The sequence below is a fragment of the Myotis lucifugus genome, unplaced genomic scaffold, assembly GCF_000147115.1.
Source record: "Myotis lucifugus unplaced genomic scaffold, Myoluc2.0 scaffold_11, whole genome shotgun sequence".
NCBI lineage: Eukaryota > Metazoa > Chordata > Mammalia > Chiroptera > Vespertilionidae > Myotis > Myotis lucifugus.
This window is the reverse complement of record NW_005871059.1, coordinates 12,285,799-12,311,028: the sequence shown is the minus strand read 5'-3', so window position 1 is coordinate 12,311,028 and position 25,230 is coordinate 12,285,799. Positions and strand designations below refer to the sequence as shown.

Genomic DNA, 25,230 nt, shown 5'->3' with positions numbered 1-25,230 from the left:
AATTTTTTAAATTCAAATATTTTCAAGAAAATAAGTATAAGAACTAGCCTGGGCAATGACAGGACATACCATTCGAGCTAACTGCAATGTAAGGCGGGCTGGACTCTGCAGGTTTTTGTACCCAGGTCCCTTGTAATGGACTGTGAGGCACTGTGACCCGTGTTTAGAACGGACAAACCTCTGTGGAAACTGCCCTGTTCTGAAGACTGCCTTGCTCAAGGCCGTGCCCCTTCCCCAGAGTTGGGTCCATGTGAGGGTATGAGGACCCAGCACCCTCAGAGCGATGGGAGACAACCCTGCAGGGCCAATCCCAGCTCGGAGCTCCCTGTGAGACTGAGGAGACTGCGTCACAGCCCAGCCTCTCCCTCACTCAGTCCTGCTACTTCCCTTGCAGGGGATTAGCTTGAGGGCAAACCCAATAGACTTCTGCACATTAATCTCTATCTCAGTGTCTGCTTCCCAGAGAACGCCACCTGCAATGTAGCCCTTTTCTCACACTTGACTCTCCCTGACCTGTTCCTGGTGTGTTTTCTTTTCAATTTAAAACCAATCCAATCGCATATTTAACCTCTCCAACCTAAGGAGAGTCTGTGCTTAATATCCAGCAAAACCTATTTCAAATTCTTTCTCCATTGTTACCATGTAAATAGCTGCTTCTCCCCTAACTTAATTTCTATTTAAATTTTATAGAAATGTTTGCACTGTAAAAGCAAGACTTTGATTCCCCCTCCTCTTAACAGTACCAGACCCCCCCGATTCTGCCAATGCTTATTGACTTTACTCCTCAGAACTCACCTCCCTCGCTGCCTTGACAACCATGGCTGTCATTATCTGTGAATCTCAACTAGTTGAGATTCTGCACAGCATTTATTTCCTCTGGTCTATCTTATAAACTTTTTTTTTTCATTTTCCAAATATAAAATAGTATTAGAATGCTTTGTCAAATACCCTTGCTCAAACACCTTGGCTTATCAGGATTGACAGCCAATGCAGGAGAATGTACTGGAGTCTCAGGCATCTGAGGAAGAGGATGGAGAGAGAAACACTTTGAGGCGAGTGAGAGATTGTTTTAATGTCAGGAAAAGAAGCCAGCATTTCTATCACTTGCAAGAACAGAACCCATTTTAGCATTCATAGTGTATTTAGATACGTTTAAAATGCAATCAAATATGGTTTTATAAGTGAGGTATTCACTAATTTATGGACAGGTTCATGGTGAATCCCTACACTGAATCCCTAACCCTAAGGAACTCTATGCCAAACCAGGAGCCCAAATTTAGGCCATTCCAGAATTTCAAGGCCTGAGCTCACATGTCCCAGGACACCAGAAGTCATACTTCTCAACAGAGGTGACCCCATGATCAATTCAATCCTGGTGGCATTGTGGTGCTGAAATGTGCTCTTGCAGCAAATTCATTCTGAAGTAGAACAGAGAAGCCACCCTACCCTCCCTCCCCGCCACCCCCCCAAAAAAAAATAATTAAAAAATCAACTTGAGCACCCTGGTCAGTGTGGCTCAATTGGTTGGAGCATCATCATCCTGTACAGCTAAGGGTTGTGGGTTCAACTCCTGGTCAGAGCACACATCTAGGTTGCAGGTTTAAACCTTGGTGGGTGCAAGTATGGGAGGCAGCCAATCAATGTTTCTCTCTCAAATCAATGTTTCTCTCTCTAAAGTCAATAAGCATGTTGAGTGAGGATTAAAAAAAAGAATTTTTTTAAAATCAACTTGAGCTATCTCAAGAAATATACTTCTCTTGGCTGAGAGTGGTATCTCCCAAGGGTATCTGCTGGTTGTTGGGGAGGGGTTGTTCTTTATACATTTTAAAATAATAAAACTATAAAAGTAAAAATGCAAGCTACCTTGGGAAATAAAAAGCAGTTATTTCATTGGGGGGAGGGAGGGAGAATGCTCTAATTACCTACAGAACTCATTCAAAATATAAGTTCAGATTTCCAAACGAAGTAGTAAGAAGAAAAAACTGAATTTGAAATGCTACAATACACAACCACGTTACAGACGTACATTTATTTTATTTACAAAGGAACAGAGTATAACTGTAATGTGGAACAAAAGAAAAAGATAGGCATACATATTTACATAGTAAGTATAGGCAAAACTTATGACGATTCTTTAAATACTAGCATTTATCAAATCATTTTCTAAAAAAAATAATTATCACCTTCAGGAAGACTTTTAGGAGGCTCAACCTATATGACTAAAGCTATGACTATCTGAGTGAAACAATTACATTCTTTAAAAACCTCCCAAGTTTCTGGAGGTCAAATAAACCAAATCACCAACAATTTTTAAAAGATTCAAAGGCTCTTAATTTAGGATGTCATAATTGCTTTAAGAAATTGTTTAAAAATTCAAACATACTATCATTTGCTGAGTGATACAATATAGACTTAGCTTGTATTAATATCTTAATCCATTAAAATGGTTTCTATTACCTTACAATGAGACCCTACTGTCCTCTAATGAGAAACATTAAGTCAGTCACTACTTTGCTCTTAGAAAAACCATTCCAAGTGTGTATTCAGCCTTTAATAACATTAACATATATGGAAAAAAATCAATTATTATACCTATCATCAGTAACCAAATCCAGAGACGGGTATTCTTAAAAGTCAAGACTTTTCAGACCTCTGCATTAATATATCCTGGCACACAGACTTCCTTTAACTTCACTAACAGGAGATTAACATGTAGTGGAAGACATGCTGGCGAATCTGCGTCTCTCCTTGTAGCACAGACACAGCTTACGGCGCCCACACCTCGGTCGTGACGCCTTTTGCGTTTGTCGGTTCTTCCTTTAGGTCACTGTCCTTTTGCCTGTGAAATGTGATGTCCAAACTGAAATAAAGCAAATGTTTAACACAGAAATTATTCCAATGTTTAAAAAAAGAAAAAATGGCAATACAAGCACCAAATGACCCCTTGAGGTTTAATTCATTCAACCATAAAGTTACTGAGAGTGGGCTTTGTGGCAGGCACTGCCCCTGAAACAACACAAAAAGATACGCTCTTTCTCTAAGATGCTGTAGCTGACTGGAGAGAAAATGCTAAGAACAGTGCACAGTATGAGATAACTCGGTAATACCTCATTAATCCACTGTCGCTGGGAAACAGTATGTTCTATTCAGTATATTCAGTTACCCAAGTGAATTTCTTAGGTAACTGAAGATTTCGAACATCCTAGAATTTTAATAAACCAGGTTCTAGTCACTGCTCTGACAATCAGATGTGGGGTTACGGGCAGATTACTTAAACACCAGGAGGTTCATTTTCCTCATGTGTAAAGTAGGTAATATTAGCCTGGAGATTTTTTAATTGTATGTTTAGGATATTGCTGTGAAGATCGAATACTATGAGTAAAAAAGTACTTTGCAAGTTCTAAATTTATATGCAAATGTTAAGCATTTATTTGTAGGCACATTTACATTATTATTATAATAGTTTTAATCTATATACTTTTTTGTCTTCTTAGAGTGAAGGATGTAATTTTCTGAGTCAACATGATAAACATCAGATACTGTACACACACACCGTTGCTCAGACTACTCACGCTAGGACCCGGCAGGACAATCTCCCCCCACTCTGCTGTGCTCCCTGCGTTGCTATCTGCTTCTTAGTTTTTCCGAACCCTCTGCTGATGGCTGCCACCCTGAATGCTCTCCACCCGACTTCAGACCCTGCTCCTCTTCCACAAGCTTCTTGTCCCCAAGGGTTACTCCCATGTACTACCTCAGCTAAACGACGAGATGGAATAAAAACACCCTCAAAATTAGAATTAAGCCTAAATTTTAAAAGATACTTCAAGTAAGGAGCAAGCTTCAGGGTCAAGCGTTGGAAATATAGTGTGGCCCTTTAAGCCACCAAGAAGCATTGTCACTAAAGAGAATGATGATCCCATTGTTTTAAAAGCACAGTTAACATTCTATTTGCCTAAATGATCCAGAGTCTACATTTGACTGAAACAATGGAGCATTCTCACGTGACTGTGGTTGGTGTGACCCTATGACACGGCTTTTCTGTGTCCTCCCAAAGTGTCGGGCCCCCAGTTCACACCGCAGACAGCAGCATCGAGCAAGCACCTGCCCGGGATGAACCGGCACAAACTTGTGAGCATATTTTCCAATTCAAATGTTTTATTTCAAAAACCTCATAGAAGGCCGAAAGCTAAATGGGCATGTAAAGCTAACGAAGACAGAAACATTAGCAGCGCCAACAAATAATTGTGTCCCAAACATGTCACACTCGCGGTCGGACGCATGCAGCTCGCCGGCCGCAAGTGTGACATGCTTGGGTAGCCCATTCTGCAGTTACTTTAAGAGAACTTGAAGGCAAAGACATGTCATAAATAATGCACTTTAGAAAAACTGAAAAATTAACTTTACATTGTTAGCGCTCAGCCTTGACGTTTCTGGACTAGAAAATGGAGAAGACTCCCAAGACCTATTTTCTTTCTCAAAGGAATCATCTTCTTGAAACGCAAATTTCTGCTTCAGTGCCTGGGAAATTAAAGACACTGGATCCCACTGCGAACTGTGTCTTTTCCTCTTACGAATGGGTCTGCCTCCAGGTGACCTATTTAAAAAAAAATAATTAATTAAAATTTGTGTAATTTAAGCTCCTTGTTAACAAGCACAGCAGAAATATAAGCATAATGTACTACAATCTAATAGGTCAAGAGAGTGAAATTTTTTACCACGAATCAGAAAACCAAGTGGGGCTCTACCACAACCTTGTTATGACCTAGCACTCATCAAAAATCTCTGTGCTGAAGATCTTTATTTTAAATCACCAAGTGTTTCAGGGGGAAATTTTAAAGAAATATTTAAGAACTTTTAAAAAAGATTCATGAAAAGAAAAGCATTTGGCTAGTCGTTCACTCCACCTTCACTTAATGCCTATTAGACCAGGCTCCTTGTGACACTTTGAGGGCAGGGCAGTATCCGGCTCCCATGGAACATTCTGGGGGCAGATGGTCAATGAACATGTAAGCAGGATGACTGGGTGCAGCAAGTGCTACGAATAAAATAAGCAGGTCAACGTGACAGTGACTAGAAGAAAGCACTTCAGATGAGATGACCAGGAAAAGTCTCTTTAGGGAAATGACCAGCAGTCAGCTTAAGAGTAAATATTGGTGGATTCATTGGGACGGAGCTTGGTGCGTGTGAGAAAAGAAGAAACCAGGACTAGCTGCCGTACCACGAGTACCACAGGAAGTAGGACCTGAGGTTGGAGAGAAGCCAGAGCTGGGTCCCGGCGGGACTTACAGGCCCCAGCAAAGTGTCTGTATTTTATTCTAAGCTCATGGAAAATCACCAGAGGTTTGAAACAGGGAATGGCATGACTGACTTCAGTTTTTAAAGGAACAGTCTGGTTACTATATGGAGAAGAGTGAAGGAGGCAACAATGAAAACCAAGAGACCGGCAAGGAGGCTACTGCAGGGCTCAAGCTGAATGAGATGGTGGCTTAGGTGGGGGTGGCAGCTGGATTATGAGGGTACAGAAATTTGAGCTACATACTGATGGGGGAAAAAATACACTGATGAAAAAGAAAATCTGAGCTACATACTGATGGAATGTGAGCTATGTGGGACAGAAGGTATTAAGAAAGAGGTATTAAGAAAAAGTCTACAAACAGAATGATAAACTCCTACCTGGCTTGCATGCCCCGTGTAACTCGCATTTCTCCCGACCAAGAAGGAGACTGAAGAACTTCCTAGGAAAACTCAAGCCCCAGAGAAAAGACAAACAACTACTGAAACCTGGGGTCTGGCCAACAACGTGACCGGGTCTCTCCTCACTCACTAAGCTGCAAAGCCCCCGGCGGACACGCCACCTCACACAAAGCACCCGCAAGCGGCTTTTCACCGTCTCACTTTTAAACATGAACTTTTGGGTCCCACATCACCAGATAATTAAGGACTCAGAACCACACCTAGAAACCAAAATCAACAACATTCTACATACCGACTTAACTAAAGACTGTGATTTGACGATACTGGGGAGATGTAATAAGTGTATGTGTGCCTGTGTGTGAGAGGGTAGACTGTCTATGAGAATATATTCCTAATCTTTAACAGTGGGAAGAAAATATAAATAAAATATTAAGAAAAAGCAAATAAAGTATGTTTTTTTAAAAAATATGGAGATAATATACTAGAAGAGTCAAAAAATTGAAATGATTCTCTGGGAGGGCCTTTTGGGGTGAAAGGGAATAAAAGAGAAGATGTGTATAGGTTTAGTTTGATAAATTTTTTAAAACATTCCTGATAAAATTTTGGTTCATTTCTCAAATGATGACAACATACCGTTCAATAGCACGAAGTTTAATCTTATTCATATCCTTTAGAACATCCAACATGTTTGGAACATCTTTGTTTTTCTGGTTTTTTGAATGACGATTATAATTGGTCTTACTAGCACCTGGGTGCTGTTTTTTCACTTCAGTTGCTGTATTATCTGAGTCACAAATATGAGTATATTCTGGCTGCACAGGAGAACATGGAGGCTGCAGAGAAGAAAACTGAGGGGGCAGAGGGGAAGGAGGAGGAGGAGGAGCGGGAAGCACTGAACTTGAAAATGGGTCTGGTTTGACACTTCGTTGAGCAGTTCCTGATGATGGCACTTGTCCCAAACCACTAGGCCCATCAGTCGAGTCAAAGGAGCCTAGAAAACAAAGCAGTCTGTTGAAAAATCATGCAAAATTCTTTCACATAACACTAATCAAAACCAAAACAGAAACAATTTCTGTAATGCTGCTAAAATAATGATGTGGCCAGAAAGGAGAAGCAATCCCATCTGCTTAGTCATTTCTGTAAGAGTCAAGCCAAATAGGAAATTTACTTTTAATCCAATTAGGGTTCTCTGTCTAGCCCTTAAAAGTGGGAATAGGGAGAAACACTTCAAAGAGAAAATAAAAAGTGCTTTTTCAGTAATTCACATACAATCTAAATTTCATCCTCTATTTTAAAAAGCTAAAACATGATCAAGAACTTATAGTTAGAAATACTCAAAATGGTATCTCTATGATAAACACCCAAGCATACACTTTAGGCAAGAGCTTAAGGATGAGTAGAGTACAGTAGTCTTCCTTATGCATTTTCACTTTCCGTGGTTTGTTACCCAAAGTCAACCTTGGTCCAAAAACATCAAATGGAAATTCCAGAAATAAACGACTCGTAAGTTTTAAATTGAGTGCCCTTCTAAGTAGCACGATGAAACCTCATATTGTCCCACTCTGGCTCACCTGGGACATGAATCACCCTCCCTTCATCCAGCATCTCCACCCTGTACACACTCCCCACCCCTCGCTCACTCCGTAGCTGTCTGGGTGATCAGACCGACTGCTGAGGTGTCCCAACGCTTGTGCTCAAGTAACCCTTAGTTTACCTAATGCTGGCCCCAAAGCAAAACAGTACTGACGCTGGCGATTCGGATATGCCACAGGGAAGCCGGGAAGTGCTTCCCTTAAGTGAAAAGGGATGTATTTATCGGAAAAAGCAGAGTATACATAGGGTTCAGTACTAACCGTGGTTTCAAGCATCCACCGGGAGTCTTGGAAAAGGGGGGACTGTTGTACTTAACTCTTTCACAAGAGATTTGCTCCTAAAAGGCTGTAGCACATGATTGCTAAAAAATGTGTATTTACATCTCATTTTTATTATTACACATTATGTAATATCTATTATATATGTATATTTGTAGTATAATTTATATACATTGTTATATGTAAATTATATGTATATGTGTGTGTGTGTGTATGTACACCTATATATATTACGTGTGTATGTCTATAGGTTAAAGCAAGTTTTGTCTCTAAAAATTTAGAAAAGGGTCATCTAGAGAACATTATTCTCCTAACGAGGTGAAATAGCAGCAGTAACTTCAAACTACAAATCTATGAAATCTCAAATCTTTCAAATTAATGCACTCTTCCTCTTAAATTTCCAATGCTTTTCTGAAGATTTAGAAAAGTTTACTTAGAAAACAGGCTTTTCAGTACAAAACTACTATCTTCTGTAGTATAGTTAGCTCTTCTTTAAACCAAAACTATCTCCCTCAATACAAATGTCTTTTTTTTTTTTAATCCTCTCCTGAGGATATGTTTTCATTGATTTGAGAGAGGAAGGGGGGCAGAGAGAGAGAGAAGAAACATCAATCAGTTGCCTCACGGATGCGCCCCAACTAGGGATCAAACCTGCAACCTACGTATGTGCCCTGACCATGAACAACCTTTTGATGTACAGGATGACACTCCGATCCACTGAGGCACCCAGCCAGGGCCAAATGTGTCTTAATTTATTCTAAATAAACATCAAACAAAACATTTTTATATAGCCAACATCTTTTTGTATTTAATGACATTCACGAGATACATAAACATCAAGCGTTCTTATTCAGAACTGTACTGACTTAAATACTAGGCGAGTACCATCTACCTGAAACAAAAACCCAATGTTACTTACCACAATTAGTACTGTTTTTCAGCTCCTGCATTTGCACAATTGCAGCAATCTGAGAACGAAGAAAAGTGAGCTCGTCTTCAAGGGCAGCTATTTTTTTAATTGCAGCTTCATTTACAGGCTGAGAATTCTTCATTGGTTTGTTATGTCTTAGACCAGGTGACGGTGGATCCCGAACTAGTTGCAAAGGATGGAAAACCTCAGTCTCCTCTTCCTCATTTTTCCATATGCCATTTCTGTGGGTGGAAAGAAGGAAGAAATGGGGATGGAGAGAGGGAAAGGGAGGGAGAGGGAAATTTTCCAAAAGAAATAAATTATTTCAGTCCAGGAGGAATACAGACACCAAGACAAAATCAGAGTAGCTCTCTTTATCCCATGACTTATCTCTAGACTCACTGGGGACAAACACAACATCTATGTAACTGTGTATTCTCAGTATGTAAAACAGAAATTAACCTTTAATAGGTGACCAATAAGTGGTCAGTGAACGAAGGAACAAGCCCTGCTTTTAGACTGTAAAACAAAAATAATTATCCTGTAACTGTTCTGCCTATTCACTTTAAACACACGACAAGTTGTTTTATTTAGAAGTTCTGTGTTCTGAATACACAGTACTGAAAGGCCTTATATTCAGTACAATGTTAAGAGTAAATTTATGGTATTCTAATTTTTTGAAAATTGATAACCCAGTTTGACTTGTAAAAAATTTAGTCGTAGTATTTCAATAACTGAGCCTGGTTGTGCTTATAGCCTGCATCTGAATATACTAACACATGTTAGTATTCCCTAGGAGAAAACACATACAAATGTTGAAATAATGTTTAACATCATTGCCTGTAAGAACTAGGTTAAGTTTTGAATAAATATATTAAATAAAATAAACCTAGTTACCTAGTATAGAAAATAGCTTTCTCATAAATACAAACATAGTGACTGTGATGCTGTTTAAATATCATTACTTCCTAAGCCTGGTGCTAGGTTTAAATGTTCAGTAAGAAAAACTGGCTAAACATGAGGAACAAGCAGTCATCCTTATTAGGAAAATATTAGTCGGACACAACGCAGCAGAGAGACAGACAAAACAAAGGCCCACTGAGTCTGAACTTGAACACGTCCAAGAATTCAGATGACAGCCCACACCCCACCTTCCAAGATCAGTATATAAATTTACCGAAATCTGAGATAAATGGATTCTTCATCATTTGCCACACACAAAATATCAGCAAAAGATGGAACTACAGAGCCACAGTTACCAGAGTCTACAGAGTTCAAGAGTGGGATCAGCTAAAGGAAAAAAAGGAAAACAAAGTCAGAGCTCTGTGGGGAGTAGGGGGGAGACACATGCCATGGAAATTAAATAAGTTAAAATTCCAAGCGGGAAAAGGGATATTCAATAGGAAACCATGCACCTGTTAGTAAGAAAAAATACTGAGGAAAATATTATCCCCAAGTCTATACGTGTAGCAATATCTTCTCCCCTGGTTAATGTCATCTATCATCAACCACAAACTAGAAGAATAAAATACTTGGTATTGCTTTGCACCTGCCCATCTTTGAATGTAATTATTTAAAGAAATAAACACAAAAAATACGTGATGACTTGTTTCCAGGGATAAAGGTTTTTGCAGGAAATATTTCTTCTTTTGTTCTATCCTGTATCCCCTGGGTTACCTAGGATTATTTTATACATAGTGATTCAACATTGCATGCTGGCTGACATACCTCAAAATCAGGCCTGCGACAAGCTTCTAAAGGAAGAATTTTCCCAATAATTCGAACAATACTCCGAGCTGATCCATAACCTTTGTTTCCCCAAATCTGCAAAAGCTATTGAAACATAAAATGTTGTTTTAAAAAGTACTCTATTTTAGGTATCTTTAAATATCTAATGCAAAAGACGCAATCACGTTTATTTTTTTAAAAGAAAATACAGAACGGTGTTTGTTCTCAAAGTCTTGTCTTCAAAGAATTACATTTTGCACCAAACCAGATCTCAATTCAGACATTTCAAGCAATTAAAGGTGATACCTGGCCAGTGGTGTCCACATTGAACAGTGTGGCCTTGTGGATATACTAGTAGATACCAGAGCTGTTAACACTAGAATCTCCGCCAGCCTGAGCAATTGTATTTAAAGTGTCCTGCTACCACTCATGTGTGCCCTCGCTAAGAACCACAGGCCTAGTGGCTTCACTGCAGTGAGAGTACGTACTATGCATAGTCACCCTATTCTTGATTAACTTGAACGGTACCTTCATATCTTGCTCTGCAATTTCCATCCTGACTTCTACCCTTCTAACTCTCATTCCTTCATTGCCATTGACCATCTTCATCATTTCTATTATTTCACCTCCTTCTTCTATTCCTGATCTAGGACCCTCATTTTTTTTTTTTTTTAAATCCTCACCTGAGGATATGTTTACTGATTTTAGAGAGTTAGGAAGGGAGGGAGAAAAAGAAAGAGAGAGAGAGAAAGAGAAACATCATCAATAGGTTGCTCCTATATGTGACCGGACCAGGGATGGAACCCGTAACTTTTTGGTTAAATGATCTTTTTTTTTTAATTGATTGATGAGAGAGAGAGAGAGAGAGAGAGAGAAGCACTGATTTGTTGTTCCACTTATTTATGCATTCTTTGGTTGATTCTTGTATGTGCCCTGACTGGGGATCAAACCTATAAGCTTGGCATATCGGGACGATGCTCCAACCAACTGAGCCATCTGGCCAGGGCCCCTCATTTTGACTTGACTGACTTTCATACCAAGCAGGGATTATCAAGTTATTTCAGTTGATATGCTCTCAAAAATGGTTCATCTTTTTTTTTTTTAAATATATTTTATTGATTTTTTACAGAGAGGAAGGGAGAGAGATAGAGAGTTAGAAACATCGATGAGAGAGAAACATCGATCAGCTGCCTCCTGCACACTCCCTACTGGAGATGTGCCCGCAACCAAGGTACATGCCCTTGACCGGAATTGAACCTGGGGCCCTTAAGTCCGCAGGCTGACGCTCTATCCATTGAGCCAAACCGGTTAGGGCTGGTTCATCCTTTTGATATGTGTCCTCATATTACTAACGGATAAACTAGCCCCACTACAACAATATTTACAAAGATTACTCTGCACAGGTATTCTGCAAACCCTTCATAACATGTTATGCTCTCTGTGTCACCCCAATTGCATCTCTGAAATCCCCAACACCACTACTTTCATCACCTATAAGTGGTCTCACCACTCCTATTACTGAGAAAATCAAGGACAATGATTTAATATAGTTCAATTTTCACTCCTCTCCATTCAAAATCTCCCCACTATCTCTCAATTTTATTCTACTCTTGACTGTCCAGCTTCTGTCCAAGGCTTATTTATTTCTAGGCTCTGCCCAAGTACCTTTTTCAGGTCATTGCTCAATCACTCTCATTTGTATCTTAAATATTTTCCTGTCTATAAGGGTCTTCCCCGGTGCGTGCAAACATGATGAAGTTACTTCTAACACTGAAAAGCAAAATATTCATTCCTGCTGCCCCTTCAAGTTGATGGCCTCTCTTGATTTCTTTTCACAAACTGATGCCACCTCCCTTCCTCAGTTGAATATCCAACTACGTACTATAATACAGCTGCCATTCCCTACCTACTGAAAGCCCTAAAGGCACCAATAATAGAATGATAAATCTTCAACTATTACTCAGTCCTCGTTATCTTCAACATAACTATTTCTGAAATTCAGAATGCTTCAATGACATCTTCCATTACGTCATTAAAGTCCATCAGTTCAAATCTCAAAATAACATAGATAACTCCAAATCTGAATCAAGTCTTTTCTTTCCTACATTCTAGAACCATTTATCCCATTATCTGCAGGAGACCTGTACTTGTCTATTCTAACAGCACATCTGGCTGACGTTATCTCCCTACTCAAAATAGTTCCTCATACTGAGTTGCCTATTTATAAGAATGACACCATCATTCTTCAACTTACTTTTATTTAAAATCTTGAAATTATCCTTGACTACTCTCTTCTAATTCACACACCAAAAAGTCTATTCTATAAACCTCCCTACTATTTTGTGTCTTATATTCAGTCTTGTATTATACTTACCTGCAATGTTGGCTAGTCCTCATATTTTTAAACACCATAAATACAAAAACCATGTATTGCTATTCCGTATCACCTGCAGAACCAAGTATATTGTCTTAGGTGTAGGAGATGCTCAGTAAGTAGACAAAATTGGATTTGCTTTTCATTCTCAGACTTAAGTCATCCTCCCTCCTTCTGACTTATTCTGAATATTTTGAGCTATAATTTGCCATTTACCTTAACAAAATGATTAGATGGTTAGATGATTAAAAATGTAATTTGCCTATGCAATAAAAGGAATTCCATGAAGGTCATGTCTATATTTTGTTTGCATATTTTTTTAATATTTTATTGATTTTTTTCAGAGAGCAAGGGAGAGGGATAGAGAGTTAGAAACATCAGTGAGAGAGAAACATCGATCAGCCGCGTCCTGCACACCCACTACTGGGGATGTGCCCACAACCAAGGTACATGCCCTTGACCGGAATCGAACCTGGGACCCTTCAGTCCACAGGCCGTCGTTCTAGCCACTGAGCCAAACCGTTCAGGGTTGTTTGCATCTTTTGTTGGCATTTGACCCATCAGGTAAACAGGTTCCTAATAATCTTATCCCTTTTTAAAATCAAACTATCGAAGGCAAACTATTGCAAACTCATCCTAGTCACACCTACAGAGAAATAACAATTTCGCCTTAAATGTTTACATATAAATAATTTTCAAAATGAGACCCAAGAACAACTACAACAGGTTCATTCAAATCCATTAAAAACATTTACCTGGTCCATGGGAACACCGAAATATTCCAGTATCTCTCTTAAGGTATTCAATATGAAAGACATTGATGAAGCAAACACAGAAGAAATTCAAGGAAACATAATCAGTTTCTTGATACCTTCAGAAAAAAAAAATTAGAGACTGTTACTCTTGACAAATAAATAGTTGCCGTATAAATTGTATGAAATAAACTGCAAGTCCTATCGTTACACATTACACCATCAACTAATCTCTTCGGGCCAGCATTATTTTGAAGGACGTCAAAGAGAGAGGGCATGGGGGTTGGGGAAGGCTTGGTAAAGGAAGCTTCCATGTATCCGTTAAATTGCATTACAAGCTCATAGGATGTTTAAGCCTCATAAATGTCAATCAACAAGAGACTGGACACTTAGCACAGAAGCCCTCGAGTTGGCTGGGGCAGAGAAGCTCCCGCTGACCTGACAGCTGCGGACAGATTCGGGAGAGGGATGTGGTCCGCCCACCCTGGAAAGCAGGCCGGGGGCCGACACAAGGTGCAGCACCACCCATCCCTCCTCGCTCACTTTAAAGAAAAGGAACGTGAACCCCAAATCGGTGAGTTCACTTAGTCACCCAACGAGTAAGTAACTGGCCGAGACTTGCGCCCGGCTGCTCCCGCGCTCTGGCCGCACGAGTCCTTGGGGGCTCTCCTACCAGCGGAGTCGCCTCGCTCACCTTCCTCCCAAGCCGAGCCCCCGGCCCACTCGGGACGCCGAGCCGCGGTCGTTAGGGAGCTCAGCCTCGGAATCCTCCGTCGCCTAAGCCCCACGGGCGCTCGAGCGGGTCCAGGAACGCTCAGACCCGTGTCCGCCCGCGCGCTCGGCCTGCGGGCCCCCGGCGGTAACAACGCCCCCAGCGACCCGGGTCTGGATCGCGGAGCCCTCCCGCAGCCTGGGTAACTCCACCTGCTCCCCGGTCCCGCTACTTCCGCGTCCCTGGACGAAAATCAAACTCCGCGGGCCGTGACTTGCGCCCGCTGTGATTGGACAAGGCTGAAGATTGCTGCTTGTGATTGGTGGTACGATAACCAATCAGGTTACTGTTATTTGGACAGACTACTGGGATTTTTCTTTTTCAAGAGGGCGGGCTTTCCGCGGGACAACCAATAGAAACCCTAGGCAGCTGGTGGGCGGGGCAGGCTGCAAAGGGCCGCTTGGGGCGCGGTTTAGGTTCCCGGTGCTGTCCAACACGGGTGTCCACAGCCGGGCGCTGTGGAATCATTATGGGCCCTTGAGCCAGGCCCGCGACCCGGAGTTCCTGCTCCACACAGATCTGCGCAGAAAAATCTTCGTCGCCCCTACCCCCAGACCGGAAACGGGGCCACACTCCAAAGTCGCTGGCCTTTTGCTGTTCCATCATTTATTCGTTCAGTGAGTGAACATATGCACATATGCTTATGGGACTAGCCCGAGCTCAGGGATCTGCAGCTTTACAGTACCTATAATGTTCCTTCACGAAACGCTCCTGGTATCCAGGCTGCCAAATACGGGCTGGACACTGACCTGGCCTCGCCGTGGATGGCAAAGTGATCCCTAAGTCATAACAGGTGATATTCCAATTTTCAATTCTGATCTGAGGTTACTGGCTTCATAAGAGACAACAGCTTTCTCTTCTCGTACTTTAGCGAGGGATGAATTAGTTATATGACAACCTAAGATCAACTGTGTAGGGGGAATTGCAATGATGGGCAAGACAGGTAAGGTCCTTGCCCTCCTGGAGTTTACCTTCTAGTGGAGACCGGAGAGAGGCTTTCTCTGAGCACCATATGTACATAGCATCTCTCCACTCTCCTTCCTACTTTTCTTTATAGCACTTGTCACCGTGTATAGTACACGGTGGGGCAAAAGTAGGTAGTTGTACCTGAAACAGTTTATTCTTGTATTATTTTCCATCCAAACCACTGTAAACCTGCTTTTTGCCCAGCCCTGTATTTATGCTCCCCCTGCAGCCAAACTAAACTGTGAGCTCCAGAACAGAAGCTTTGTTTTGACCCCTGCTGTACCTTCAGTGCTTTAGAAGCCTGGTACTGTATCTATACTAATAAAAGGATAATATGCTAATTAGACCGAATAGACCAGACATCTTTAGACATCCTTCCAAACAAAGCCACGGTGGCAGGGGCCAAGGCAGAGGCGGTTAGGGGCGATCAGGCAGGCAGGCAAAGGGGTTAGGGGCGATCAGGCAGGCAGGCAGGTGAGCCGTTAGAAACCAGAGGTCCCGGATTGGAGAGGGTGCAAGCCAGGCTGAGGGACACCCACACCCCCCGCACAATTTTCGTGCACCGGGCCTCTAGTATATAATAAGCATTTAACCAATTTGTTGAATAAAATAATTGGATATGGAATGAGAGAAAACAATCACCAAGTATGGTTTGCAATTAAGCAACTGGCAGAACACTAGTGATTGTAAATGACAGGCCCAGATCTTCGCAGAAAAAAATTTGTCTATATTAAGGTGAAAGTAGGGGCAGAAGAGTGTCAAGCAGTAATATATAAGGCAAATGGATAAGCAATCCTACATGAAATCAGTAAATTACAATATTCTCAATATCCCTTGCCCTTCTCTTTTGCCCTCAGAAGTAATAATCTTAACACCTTATCCCATTCCAGTGTGATATCAAACAGCACATAATAGTGGCCAGAACAAACGCATCCCTTGAAAACATAACAGGAACCAGCACTATCGCCTCCTTCAGGCTGCACTATTAATAGAACTCAACATTCAGCTCTGAATTAGATACAAAGGTGGGCCCATGTCAAATGCTACAGCCCCCATGAACACTTTGCTGATTTCCCCCTTAAATTAATTTTTCAGACCCTTTCTCCATTTTGTTTACTAAAGCATTCATTCATACATCTACATCTTGATAATCTTGAGATTTGACATTTTTTCGATTGTTCATTTTTATGTGAAATTATTTTTCTCAACTTTGAGAATGCAGGATTCAGAAAAGCTTCTGACTTCAATGTTCAGAAATATGGTGGCTTGCTTTCTAAGACTTTCCTGGCTCAAGTTTAATTCCCCTGAAGTTTAATCTAGTCCTCTTTGTCTATTGTCTCTCTCCTGCTTACTTTTATCCCATTTTTAGTACTTTCTTCTCAGTATGAGTCTGGTCCCTAAATGGCAGTTTGGTCTTGGCAAGTCTGTTTTGAGATTTCACTGGGTTACACTACTCCAATCTCTCCATTCTTTACTGTGGGTACCTTGCACTATTAGAGAGGGGAAAAAACTCATTTCAGCTGGCTGATGTGGGATTCCCCATTTCTCATCTATCAGACGCTATCCCAATTCCTCTACAGGCATAGAAATCAATACCAGGCAGGCTGGTGATTTCCCCCCATTTGCTATTTGGGGGTTCATGAGAAAAGCTTCTCACCTAGTTTAATTGCAAATGCCATCCATAGTTATCCAGTTTGGGTAAATAGGTGTGTTTTTTCAGAACTAATATATGTTCTGAATCCCCAAGACCAAGAATTAATTAACCTATGCACTCATTACCAGGTGTACCTTTTCAGTGAATTAAGGGAGAGGCCGAGGGTTGGATAGGACCAAGACTAGAAAGATGTGTATACAGTCTTGCAAACTGCCCAGAACTCCATTAGCCTTGTGACCTACACCTAACTTTAGATAAATTCAAATTACTGTAATTATCCTAATAAAGAGGGAATATGCTAATTGACCACCACACCCTCACAAAATGACAGCACCCACAGCCAATAGAGGGAATATGCTAATTGACTGTCACGCCCTCACAAAGATGGCAGCACCCACAGCCACACGATGGCGGTGCCCAGTTCCCTCAGCCCCGCCTCATCCAGCCTCAGTCCCCCAGTCTACTCAGCCCCACCTCACCCAGTCCCCACAGTATCCAGCCTCATCCAGCCAGAGTCCCCTAGTCCCCTCAGCCCCACAGGGGAAGGCAGTTAGGCGTCAATCAGGCCAGCAGGGGAGTGGTTAGGGGGCTATCAGGCTGGCAGGCAGAGTGGTTAGGGGCAAACAGGCAGGCGAGTGGTTAGGAGCCAGCAGTCCTGGATTGTGAGAGGGATCTCAGATTGGAGAGGGTGCAGGCTGGACTGAGGGACACCCCCTCCCATGCACGAATTTCGTGCACTGGGCCTCTAGTCTTAAATAATGGGGCAGAATACAACATACTACCAAAGTATGCAATAGCCTCTCCAACCTGAACCATAAGTCCCATGAAAGGGTGATCTCCGTATTGGGATGTACATGCCCATAAAATTAAGTTTTATAACTTCAAAAAGAAAAATACTTAGGGCCTTTTTCCTTGTTGTGTCTATGCTTGAAACCTCTCAGAGTAGTAGTGACACAGTAAATATAAACAGACCAGTACTATTTAAGATTACACACCTCTTAAAGGGTCATTAAAACTTTATATTCAAAAATTTTAGAAACTAAGACCAAGATTTTCCTTGATATTAAAATGTTTCAAATTAAAATCACCTGAAAATTTCCTTTTTTTAATTGACAATAAATATGATCAAGTAATGAAAAACTGAGCAGAGGCCTATTACTTATATCTAAACTGCTATTAACTTATAATGATGTAATATGAAAATTACAAAATCTAAGTTAAATGTTTATAATATAAAGATTTTATTTGAAACTTTTAATTTATATAAAAGCAAGCCTAGATTATGCTTAGTGTTTGAATCCAAAGGTCTTATGTGTTTTAACTACTATTTTTCAACAAAAAATACTATAGCTAGACTTCTTGAAAAGCAAAAAAGGTTAACTGATGTTTGATTTTTCTGATTCCATCTTTTTAGATTTGTGACTTGATAAGATTCTGTGATCTGTTTTCTGATACATTCATATGCTCACAAGTAGGAATGCTTTGACTCTTATCACTTAAATAAAACCTAGAACACAGGAAAAATAGTTAAAAGGATGTCCTGCCAATCTTCTGGATCATCCAAAGAGTACATCAGTACTCCCAATGTTTCCATTTAATCCTTTTCATTTTTAGCAATAACTTTTAACAAGAAAAAATTCGACATAAAAATGCCAAATAACATATTTTGATTGCCTTACAGCTAACAGCAAATTGTCATCTAAGAATTGGCATATAAGGATGGAACCTTCGATCTGTATACCAGCTGGGGCAGGGATGAGTATCTTTTATCACAGTATCATGGAGGATGAAAGGGAGGAAGCACTTTAATTTTGGAAGTTGAATATCATCATCAAATATATGCATAAAAAATAATTGTATACTGACATTACAGATAAATTATTTTAACTATATTTACAGACTAAGATAGTTAAACAGATAAATTATTTTATTATAACTATCTTTAGAGACTAAGACCAAGAATAGCATACATTTGTGATGCTATTCAACTTCTTTCAAAAAAGTTCAAAGTGTATTTAACATTCCCCTCATGGCAGTCCTAGAAGTACCCTGGAAGCTTAATAATGTTTAGTTTTCCTTTTCTAGTACAAATAAGACATAAAAATTATGGCCTTTCATAGTCTAGGACTAGATAATAGCAAGTAAACGACTATCCTGGTAGATGAGAATATTCTTTACTTTTCTGTGGCCCTTTACAGTCTATGAAATTTGCAACCACTATGATAGCACCAAGTTACTGCCAAATAGTTCATGCTGTGGATGTAAATCCTTTCAATTCAGCTAACTGTCCAGTGTATTTACTATTGTCTGCTTTTATTAAAGGGAGGGCTCATTATTATTGAATCAGGAAGTTGGGCAAAGCCAAGATTAAGAAAAATTTGATTCCAATTCTTATGGGAATAGCATTAAAACCCACTTGCCCAATCCTTTTCTACTTACAATAATCAAAATTATCTCCTGCATTTTAAGAGTGCTACAAATCAGTTCACTGTTGTAAAACACCTAAAATATCTGCAGGAAAAATGCTGTTCTCATGTACAGATCATTATAATTGAGACATTTGAGGGTTTTTTTCCTAGTAGTGGTGGTGAAATGCCATCCTAATGCCCATTTTCTTTAAACACTGGGATCCATTTTTACAGGCTAAAGAATAATGAGGTAACAATATAGAGAATAAAATTAAATATACAACTTCGGCTTCATTCTCATAACTGATGCACACTAATCATCAGTAATCATTACTAATCATTTCTGAAAAACCAGGAGTCCAGCTCATAAATCAAGTCTCCAAGGCTCCAGTCAGACGATGGAACACAACTAATTTCAACATATTTCTGGATTCCAAGAAACTGAGTAATAACAAACCTTGTTCACTTAAAACTTCATTAATGTTGACTCCTAATTTTTAATCTCTACTCCAATAAATTTAGACTCTTGACATTCAGATTTAAAAATAAAAGTTTCAACTATTTGAGAAAACTAAATATATAGAACAGATAATACTCTAAAATTTTGTTAAGGGATATATCAGTGTCTACTACTCAAGAGACTATACAATCCCATGACAATGAAGTTTATTTCTTCATTTGCCTTCCCTATCTAGTGTCTTCATGAATTAAGTCTGTACTTCTCTTTATGAATATAAAAGGAATATGTTTTGTATGGAAACAAAAAGTATATCAAAATCTAATTGAAGCCCAAAAAGAAAAAAGCAATTATGTAAATTTTTTTTAAAAAGTTAAATAATATGTCCCTAATAAGACAGCGTACTTTTATATAGAGAACTGGTATTTAAAACTACCTAGTGATATTAAACATACTTACAAGTTACTTCCCTAACAAAGTTTGAAAAGAATAATCTGCCATTTGTATTAGACAAAATCTATTTGTTTCAGCATACACATTTCTGTGAAAATGCGTTTAAAGTTGACAGAATGGCCCATTTTTAAAATTTCAAATAAATTGTAAAAGGGGCACTGTAAGAATTATATCAGATCTTACTCAAAGACTAACTTAAAAAAAAAAAAACTTTTTAGTTATTAACTGACCACTATGTTTTTAGAAAGAAAAGTAATGCTGATTCTCCATCATAATATTATGGCTGATGAATTCCTTTATTATTACAGGAACAGAAGGGCTAAACTGGAAATCTGAATTCCTGCATTCTCTAATAATGACCTGGAAAATTTCCCATTTTTCCAAGGGAAACAAGAAAAAACAGTATATAGGGGTTTGAGGAGTTTTATGAAGTACGTATCAACCCCCTCAAAAAAGCCACACCACACCAATAATTTTCCTAAGAGATTAATTGGTATTCTAAAATCTAGAAATTGGCCATAGAAATCAATTGCATAAAACAGACACAGATATAATCTCAAAATCAGGTAAACAAACAGCTATTACCACTTATGACATTTTTATTGGCATATGACAATTTACAAGAGTCCCTGTTGCATTACTAGTATACATCACACTGAGTAAGAATCGTTGAGCCATCTACATTCATTCTTATTGGGTAATATTTTCATCTCAAACTATAATTCCCAACACTTGATTTTAACAGTGACAAAAGGGAACAATAGTAATTCCTTAGAGTAGGCTGTAATTGGAAAAACATATTTTGCTTTTTGTATTAAAATTCTAAGATGTTGAAAGGTATACACATCTAAAGACTGAGTCATGGCCTTCTTAAACAGCTATCTGTTCTGGAAATACCCTTTGGTTGAGTTTTATTTTCTTTCTCTGGGCAAAAGGAAATCTGTTAATGCAGATATCAAGTCATTATTTTTCTGGCACTTGCAAACATATATCCTTACCAAGAGAAACCATTTAACTTTTATAACATCAGGAAGTGTGGAATTAAATTGTGGTTTTAAAATACACACAGCCCTGGCCGATGTGGCTCTGTTGGTTGGAGTGTTGTCCGTACACAAGGTGGCAAGTTCAATTCCCTATCAGGGCACATACCCATCAGGTTCAATTCCCTGGTCAGGGCACATGCAGAAGGCAACTAACTGATCAATGTTTCTCTCCTCCCCCACCCCACTCCCAACCCTTTCCTCTCTAAATCAATTTAAAATAAAAATACACAGACTACTTTTTATATGCTTGACTTTTTCTGAAAAAGAAAACATCCACAATCATCCTTCCTACTGGTAGCATGCTCTCTCCTCAATTTTAAAAGAATAAAGTAATGGAATCCTAAACATATCTGGGTTAAAGCAATGCACCTGCACTGCTTAAAATATAATTTGATAGGACTTAGTAGCTTTATTCCCAACTCCCTAAAATAATTTCTCAGCAAATTCCCTTTTTCCTGTTGTCTTAAGTGCAAAAGAAAAACTGCACATTTAAAATCATGCATAGAGATTTAGTATTCAACAAAATAACTGTTAAAATAAAAGCTAAATTTATTTGTATAAAATAAAATGGTTGTGAAAATTCTCCTGTGTTGGAGATCAAATCCATGTTGCTTTAGCAACTAATTATTCTAACTGGAAGGGTATTAGTTTTGTTCTGATCAATCCAACACACATACTTGCTTTGACAGTATTCCTCTGCTGTAACAATTTCAGAAAGACAAAATTATCAGGAGAAATCACGCAATACTAAAGATCTTAGGGCCATAAAAATCACATATTGAGGTTCGGTCCCTCTCTCCCACAACCCACCCAATAGCTCTTAGCAAATTCAAATTACCCTGGCTGCAATCAAGGTGCTAGGAGGATTGCAAATCATCAAATGAGAATGAAAGGGCCATACACTTAAGATCTTTAAAAGATTACACTAGCAGAATAAGCATCATCTCCTTTTAATGCAAACATATATAACTAATTCAACTGCTGAATTAATGAAATTTGACTACTTTTATATATGCTCATAAAGCAGACATACTTAACATTGAAATTTACTATTTCGGATTTTCATTCCTTTAAGAGCAATCAGCATAAGCATAAAGGTAATTCACATTTTCAAGATTATCTACCTAAAAAATAGAACCCTAGGAAAGAAAAAGAAAAGGCCATTTTACAAACTGAAATAGGGGGGAAAAAAGTAAAAACAAGTTAGATCAATGCTGCAACGAAACTTCCTGTCAAAACTTTTATTGTTGACATTTGAAAAACAAGTTACTTAAAATACAACTAATGAACAGTACGTTGTTTGCCAATTTTTTGTGGTTAGACTACAAACTAATATTTCAACTGTCCAAAAGATCAAATAAATATGTAAGATATCAAATCAGACACATCTTTATTTTGCAGGATAATCCTCTTCCATACCACATCACGATTACAGGTTTTGTTGTGTTAAAAATAAAATGTTCGGTAGGAATGGGGTTTTTATTTGCTGTTTATTACAAACCAGTTTCCTATCTCATAGAATAGCTGCTATCTAAGACCATGACTCATACTTTCAAATAAAAATAGAATACTGAATTTTGAATCCAAATAGTAAAGGCTCCTAAGTGTGGTTTTTATAGGCCACTGCTTGCTCTCAGTAAAAAAAAAAACAAAACAAAACAAACACAACAAAAAAAAACAAACAACAAAAAAAAACTAATACTTTGTAATCTAACTTTTATGAGTTTGTATTTCTTAGTTCTTGGCAAAGCTGTTTTTCTTCTTAAACATTTGCTGAAGTGTTAAACTAGCTTACGTTTACCAAAGTAACAACTTTTTCTGGGGTACACTTCAAAAATTAGTCACCCTACAATGTAGTGTGTTTGAATTAAGGAAAATGTTAAAACAGATGTATAGTTAAAATAACTAGGTGTGATCTCTATAAACAACTTCTTTTCAGAAATCTGTATGTAGAGCTAACGTTTACTTCAGCATAAACATTAACGAACAGGGAGGGAAGAGAATCAGATCTTTCACAGAGCTGTACTTGACCATATCTTATAGACAAAGCAGAATTACAATGCATGTAACAAAAACAGTAAAAGTATTATTTTTAAAAGTTGATAGTTACAAATAGGGTACATTAACAATTTTCTACTTTATTTCAGTACAATTTTCAACATACAATCTACTATTTTTCAAGATATTTGAAGACTTAAAACAAAACTTCTATAGACTACTTGCAAACAGTAAAATTTAAGTAAAATGCTTACATTCTTATTTGAAAACAAAAATCAGGTAAAAAAAAAGTGGGTGCAAGTTCTGCTCTCTGTTGCAATCTCATGTCAGGTTTATTATTCCTAAAAAGAGAGAGAAAATAAAGATTAGCAAAGATGTACAGTATGAAAATGATCTATAAAAGTCATTGTTCCTAACAATTAACTGCCCCACCAAACCCAAGAAAATCTGTTAGAGTCACTAACAACTTGAAATTGTCTACCTTTTCTTCTTTACGCCTGTCCTTCTTTTCTTCATTATTTTCCATGGTCTCTTCTTCATCTTCAACAATCCCGTCCCCTTGGTATTTGTCATGAGTCCATTTTGGACTGCTACCTGACTTTTTGAAGTTAAAGCGCCCTCTGCCACGTTGAAAAGTACCACGACCTCTTCCTCTTTTGGCCCAATAATCCACACCATCATCTCTGTCATCATGCTACAGAAAGGTTAAAAACAATCATCACTGAAATGTCTTTCTTGTAAGGAAAATGATTATATCCCTAAATCATAAGTCATGGTATAAATTTCCTGATTTGGTTTATGAGGTTGGTAATGTTTTAAAACAATAAAACAAAACCAGTAAAATAACTTTTCAACAAAAACTTTTGTCAAAGCAAATAATTACATTATACTGCTTAGTAACCCAAGCACTAAGAGCTGCCCAGACAATTTTTTGGAAAATCTCAACGGCTAAATTACTGCCAAATTTCAGATTTTTAATTTTTTCCTTTCCAGTATTTCAATCTAAGTCCACTTGTTACTATTTATATTGCATGTAAATGAGACCAACATTTTTCCAAAAAAACTTTAGTCATAAAGATGTGAAAAAGTTATAAAAATATCATTACAGTAACATCAACATTAAATAGGTGGTATGAATTATACCTTACATATAGAAACAGATTTTAAATCTGAGATTTAAATCTAAATCTATGTATATTACACATCAATCTTCAGGGGTAGGTCATCTCAAATCATGATGATTTCTCCCTAGAGAGTATTTCTCCCTAGAGAAATACCTCAACTTATTCTTCACCAATCTGAAGTACCGTAGCTATTACATTCCAATCATAATTTTTCACTAACTGCATCCAAATAGAGAGTTTCACAAATTAATAATTATTCCATTAATCAAAACAATCTGCAAAACTAAAAAGTACCTGACTTTGTGGACAAGTCAATGAGTATTACATTCCAAAGTTCTCCTGTAATGTAATTTAATTAACTGCTACCCCCCTTCACAATTGAGAAATAAGGCAAAATGATGCCCCTGTAGGAGACAACAGGCATAAATGCAATGTTGCATAACCTATGGATTACTGATATTGATCAACTGCCCAAGTCACTAAAATGTTTCTTCAAATTATATGATATGAGCACATTTTTCAAAACAGAATATGCCTTTGTGCCTATTCATGTAATACAGATCACCCTCCTGCATGACTTAAAAAGCTCAATTACACATGTAATTAACAGACTACATAAAGGAACATTTACAATTCCTAATAATCTATCTTTACCAAACCAATGAAACGTTACTAGCTAGAGGTGTGTAAGACTCCATAAAAAACAAATTTAGCAACTATCAAAAGTATAAATTTCAATGCCATAGTTTAATTTGAAACTGGAAATAAACTATTTTAAAATAGGCTGCCATTCAAAATAATGCTCATGCAATTAGATAATTTCAAGGTTTCCTTTGATATTAGCACACCCAACTCCAAAGTAGTTGTTTTTTATTGTTTGTGTATTTACATAGTATTTCATAAATTTGTGGGAAAAGCAAACAGGTTTTGCCGTCAGAGGCATGGGTTTATATCTTAACAGAAACTTTGTGACTTTATTTCATTTTAAGAGAGAGAGAGAGAACCTTAAGGAAACACAGATGATCT

At 38.4% G+C, this 25,230-nt stretch overlaps 2 protein-coding genes across 10 annotated transcripts in view; both read right to left on the bottom strand.

The window, feature by feature from the left end:
* Window positions 1-2,010: 2,010 nt before the first annotated feature.
* MTFR2 (mitochondrial fission regulator 2) lies at window positions 2,011-23,421 on the bottom strand. 2 transcript variants are annotated; one of them, XM_006084442.3, is made up of 8 exons: window positions 23,335-23,421; window positions 13,333-13,448; window positions 10,204-10,308; window positions 9,653-9,765; window positions 8,485-8,717; window positions 6,328-6,685; window positions 4,405-4,594; window positions 2,011-2,860 (listed from the first exon to the last, which is right to left on the bottom strand). In XM_006084442.3, exons 2-8 carry the CDS (start codon window positions 13,393-13,395, stop codon window positions 2,825-2,827), a joined length of 1,098 nt encoding a protein of 365 aa, XP_006084504.1. In that variant the 5' UTR covers window positions 13,396-13,448; window positions 23,335-23,421; the 3' UTR covers window positions 2,011-2,824. The 2 variants fall into 2 exon arrangements, with proteins under 2 accessions (XP_006084504.1, XP_023605985.1); XM_023750217.1 differs by lacking the exon at window positions 23,335-23,421 and adding an exon at window positions 14,024-14,287.
* The window catches only part of BCLAF1 (BCL2 associated transcription factor 1), a 28,574-nt gene continuing 23,964 nt past the window's right edge, over window positions 20,621-25,230 (bottom strand). For 7 of the 8 annotated variants that reach the window (XR_329728.3, XM_006084437.3, XM_006084439.3 and 4 more), the window contains 2 exons: window positions 23,562-23,774; window positions 20,621-23,421 (listed from right to left, as the gene is read on the bottom strand). Coding sequence is in view for 6 of the 8 variants with exons in the window: in XM_023750214.1 (XP_023605982.1) it covers window positions 23,331-23,421; window positions 23,562-23,774 (304 nt within the window). In the remaining 2 variants the exon portion in view is untranslated. The remainder of the gene's footprint in view (window positions 23,422-23,561; window positions 23,775-25,230) is intronic. The other variant, XR_002828134.1, reaches the window with a different exon arrangement.

Excerpts from the sequence above, each read along its gene's own strand:
- MTFR2 (XM_006084442.3), bottom strand. The coding sequence starts at position 13,395 with ATGTCTTTCATATTGAATACCTTAAGAGAGATACTGGAATATTTCGGT. Across the intron at positions 6,686-8,484 it reads GAAAAACAGTACTAATTGTG|GCTCCTTTGACTCGACTGAT; the intron begins GTAAGTAACATT and ends TTTGTTTTCTAG. Across the intron at positions 4,595-6,327 it reads AAACTTCGTGCTATTGAACG|GTCACCTGGAGGCAGACCCA; the intron begins GTATGTTGTCAT and ends TTTTTTAAATAG.